This window comes from Babylonia areolata, chromosome 2 (assembly GCF_041734735.1).
Source record: "Babylonia areolata isolate BAREFJ2019XMU chromosome 2, ASM4173473v1, whole genome shotgun sequence".
NCBI lineage: Eukaryota > Metazoa > Mollusca > Gastropoda > Neogastropoda > Buccinidae > Babylonia > Babylonia areolata.
The window spans coordinates 18,814,271-18,819,270 of record NC_134877.1 but is presented as its reverse complement, the minus strand read 5'-3'; the positions used below and the strand labels follow the sequence as shown (position 1 = coordinate 18,819,270).

At 41.9% G+C, this 5,000-nt stretch overlaps 1 protein-coding gene across 2 annotated transcripts in view; it reads right to left on the bottom strand.

Moving 5' to 3' along the window:
* LOC143279331 (putative transporter slc-17.2) overlaps nt 1-5,000 on the bottom strand; it is an 18,583-nt gene that overhangs the window by 3,993 nt on the left and 9,590 nt on the right. For both annotated transcript variants that reach the window (XM_076583350.1, XM_076583351.1), the window contains exons 9-10: nt 1,828-1,972; nt 456-546 (exon numbers count right to left, since the gene is read on the bottom strand). In XM_076583350.1, coding sequence (XP_076439465.1) covers nt 456-546; nt 1,828-1,972 — 236 coding nt within the window. The remainder of the gene's footprint in view (nt 1-455; nt 547-1,827; nt 1,973-5,000) is intronic.

Sequence of the window (5,000 nt, the reverse complement as noted above, 5' to 3'; positions counted from 1 at the left end):
AATACTCGCATAATTTGCGTCCGAACTTTTAGATATTTTGCAGACCTGTTGATGATACCCTAAGGTTACTGTGTGAACATGTTGAATGAATTCGGTTTCTCTATCACTGAGAAAACACTTGTAAAAAGCGGTTCACTTTTTGGGGGACACCCGATATATTCGTAAAATATTGATAGCGACGACGATGATGATCGCAATGATGATCGCATATCATGAAACCCGATAATGACAAAGAAGAAGAAGGTGATGGTGACGATGATGGTGGTAGTAGTGGTAGTGGTGGTGATGACGTTTGGCGTTGATGATGATGGTGATCGCCAGTAATGACAATGGCTGCGTCGATAATGGTGATCATGACGACGACGATGAAAATGAAGACAGTGACGATGATAATCATGACGACGACGACGACAATGTTGATGATGGCTGCTACAACGATGACGATTGTAACTCACGTGCTGAACCATGATAGAGACGATGAAAGGACCTGGGATGACGGCGATGATAGAGATGGTTATAATCATGCCATTCAGGAATGCTGCATACCTGTCACACAAGTCGTTTACATTACATGCGCCTACGTAGTCTGGCGAATATGTGAGTCCATCCACGTGGCTTCCATATTGTGTGTGTGTGTGTGTGTGTGTGTGTGTGTGTGTGTGTGTGTGTGTGTGTGTGTGTGTGTGTGTGTGTGTGTGTGTGTGTGTGTGTGTGTGTCTGTCTGTCTGTTTGTGTGTTACATGGGCAATATCTAGGATCACTGATGTATCAGGCAATGCGAAGAATCAGAAGTCGCTAAAACATCATCATCATCAACAACAAAAACAACAACAAACACACACAAAGTAACACACTCAGAGAGAGAGAGAGAGAGAGAGAGAGAGAGAGAGAGAGGGGGGGGGAGGGAGAGAGAGAGAGACAAAAATTAAGAGAAGAGAGAGAGAGGGGGGGGGGGGGTGGGAGGAGAGAAGGGCGGAGTGAGATAAACAGATGGAGAAAGGTACAGACAATAGAGACAGAGAAAGAGACAGATAAAGATACGGAAACTGAAAGAGACAGACTGACAGACACACAGGCAGACACACAGACTGACCGACAGACAGAGTTAGTGATTACTTAAACATGTGACCTCAAGACATCTTCTTCCACGCCTTTTCAACCCTTTCACAAACGTAACTACTACTTCTTTTCTTCCCTACCCTACCCCCCCCACCTCCCTCACCACCACGCAACTCCTACCGTCACTCCATCCCTTCCTCTTGCTCCCTGACTTGATATGATATTGATACTTATATAGCGCCTATTCTCGGTCACAGACCAAGCTCTTAGCGCTTTACAAACACGGAGTCATTTATACAGCAGGCTGCCTACCTGGGCAGAGCCGACTGACAGCTGCCACTGTTGGGCGCTCGTCATTCGTTTCCTGTGTCATTCGATCACGCACACATACACACTCATGCAGACATTACATTTTACGTGTATGACCTTTTTTTAATTTTTTTTTTATTTACGCCGCCATGTAGGCAGCTATAATCCGTTATGGGGGTGTGCATGCTGGGTATGTTCTTGTTTCCATAACCCATCAAACGCCGACATGGATTACAGGATGTTGAATGTGCATATTTGATCTTATGCCTGTGGATGCACACGAAGGTGGTTCAGGCACTAGCAGGTCTGCACATAATGTTGACTTGTGAGATCGGAAAAATCTCCACCCTTTAAACACCAGGCACCGTCACCAGAGATTCGAACCCGGGACCCTCAGATTGAAAGTCCAACGCTTTAACCACTCGGCTATTGCCACCCCACCCCCTCAGTCAGACTGACCTTGGGGCTATGTCCAGAGGCGCAACGGCGGCACTGGCTGAGCTGCAGGAATGGAGGAAATTCACCAGCACCAGCAACGTGACGGCGGACACTCGCTCTCTCACGAAGGCCAATGCCAGCAGACACATCACGCTGAGGTAATAGCCTGATATGCCACACACACACACACACACACACACACACACACACACACACACACACGCACGCACATAAACACACACACACACACAGAACTTCAGGCATCTTCTCCTATTTTTTTTTTTTTTTTTGGTGTGTGTGTGTGTGTGTGTGTGTGTGTGTGTGTGTGTGTGTGTTGTGTGTAGTGTTCATGGTCAGTCCGCACGCTTTCGCACCTTGTAAGCCCACCATTTCTCGCCATCCCAATCGTGGGACTGCAAGAAAGTGTGGTCGTTCCTCTCCCACGTTTTCTCAGTCTCAGTTGCGAGACTTGGTTTCTTGTCTTTTGCCAATGCAAATGTTAGAGAAAAATGAGAAAGAGAAAAAGGAAAGAGAAAGAGGGGGGGGGGGGTGGGGGGGTGGGGGGGAGAAGACAACGACGATCATGATTATGACAGCGGCGTTAGTGAAGACATCAACAGTAATGACACTGAAACACATCCATTTATTGTATTTCACACAACAATTGGATCACTGCAATGCATCGACCTCAAATTCAACATCGGAATCAATAGCAAACAATGAAATTAAGGAAATGTGTATATAACTCAAACACATATATAATGTAGTACAATGCAATATGATATAATATAATACAAAGTAATAAGACTTAAACCGAATTTTTCCGAGGGATGTTGGGAATAACATCAAAACAATAGAGGCAAGGCCTTCAAGACTCACTTGTGATACACTTTAAAGAAAGAAAAAAAATCTAATCGTTAAAATGTGTTCTGTATTTGTTAGTATAAAGCTTCGGGTTGAAAAAAGAAAAGAAAACGAAAAAAAAAAAAAAAAAAAAATCATCTTGACGGCAGATTCGAACCCCGTGTGTTCGGGTGAGAAGAAACAGTCTTACCCAATACACCATCGTGGCTTCTTAACTGACGTTAAAAAAATTTAACATTTAAACATGCTTTTTTAAAGGGCGATAAATCGATTGCGGTATTCGCAGTGAGTACGCTGTTTGAATCATATTATTCTGGTGCATCTTGGGCATTCAAAAATTCTTTAAGGGCAATTAAAAATTCTTTTTAAGTCCGTGGTAAAGGAGACGTGGCTATCGCCGCAGTCACACTGCAACATTTAGCCGTTTTCTCTGGATCTAGATAGATGTACAAGTTTAGTTACAAGTACCCGCCGGGAATGTACGACACGGTTGATTCAATTTTTCTTTTATGTTCATTCTAGTTTTATAGTTTTAAAGTTGATATGAAAATTAAGTATTTTGTTAAACTAATAACATGTAGAGCCAAGTACAAGTACTTCTAAACGTCGTATGAAGTGAAAAGGACTTATTTTGAGAAAAGTCAAGACTGGAAATTTTTACGTTTCATCATGGGTAATAACTCTCATGGTGTATTATTTTAAACTGTGAATTCCGACTGATTTTGTTGATATTTTTAAGGCAGTTTGGGGCATAATCCAGTAAGTGATGAGGCGTTCACAAATCTTTCACTGAATAAATATTTAACGGTCTCCTTCTCCAACTTTCCATCACATGTTATCGTGTATTGTCAATTGAATATAGGATTGAACGGGCAGGTCAACAACATAAAACAAAATGGCGACCTTCGCGTTCGCAAGGAATATGAGCAGGCGCTTTGAATATGTACAAATATGTGTACGCAATTGATTTTTGCCCATGACCTTCAGGGCTCAGCCAATAGATCTATAAAGTCCACTTGTAGTATTGATTTTAGTATTTTCCGAAAAAAGACCACTTGGGCGAATGAACATAGTGAAAGCCCTGTACACTGAGAGTAAAACACACAAGCTTTTTTGTGTATTGAGTATAATTTCAGAATGTAATGTTTAAGATGAGAAAGATCAGTTTCAAGCAAATTAACCCCCCTAGCATTAATTACATATTAATTTCCCTTCTTTACTATCTGCAGCAAAGACATGCACCAGAAATATAACTTCCATGCTCAGAAAAAGAAGTTCCTGTTTGATCGAAAAATTATAAAAATGACTGCTCTTGTTGTTGTGTCAGAATATCAGATCAAAGTGCCAAGTTCAGAGAATAAAAAAATATATATAACAGTGAATTCAGTTTGCATATAATTTGGCTCCTTTTTTTTTGTGCCCATCCCAGAGGTGCAATATTGTTTTAAACAAGATGACTATCGACTGGAAAGAACTGAATTTTTCCTATTTTTATGCCAAATTTGGTGTCAACTGACAAAGTATTTGCAGAGAAAATGGCAATGTTAAAGTTTACCACGGACACACACACACACACACACACACACACGCACAGACAACCGAACACCGGGTTAAAACATAGACTCTCTTTGTTTACACAATTGAGTCAATGATTCAACTTTCTACATAAATGTGATAGAAAAAAAAAGTTTTACAATGCTTTACTCTCACGCGGTGACCGTGAAAACTGGACCAAATAGTTCTGATGTTTGTTTCTGTCACATTTATTTAGAATGTTCTCCATTTCATGCTTGCTCGTTTGTTCACTTGTTTGTGTCAGCATCCTTTCGCGTACAAGATTGCACTGAAAATACATTCTCAGTTTTATAGAAGACACTCAGAACATGAAAATGTTCTTTTGAAAACAGAGTGAGAGAAAAGAACAAATCAACCTCAGCCAAGTAAACACACAAAAGGACCCCCACCCCAATAGAGAGAGATAGATAGATAGATAGAGAGAGAGAGAGAGAGAGAGAGAGAGAGACACACACACACACACACACATCCCCTCACTCACTCACTCACATACACATTTCTTTCAACCAGTACTGTGCTATCACTTTAACCGTCTATTGTTGATGACTCTCAAGGCCTGACTAAGCTTAGCGTTGGGTTACGCTGCTGGTCAGGCATCTGCTTGGCAGATGTGGTGTAGCGTATATGGATTTGTCCGAACGCAGTGACGCCTCCTTGAGCTACTGAAACTGAAACTGTTGATGACTTCTCCAACGCCACTTTCATTATGATCGTCATTGTTGTCGCCTCCCCCCCCCCCCCCCCCCGGACCCCCC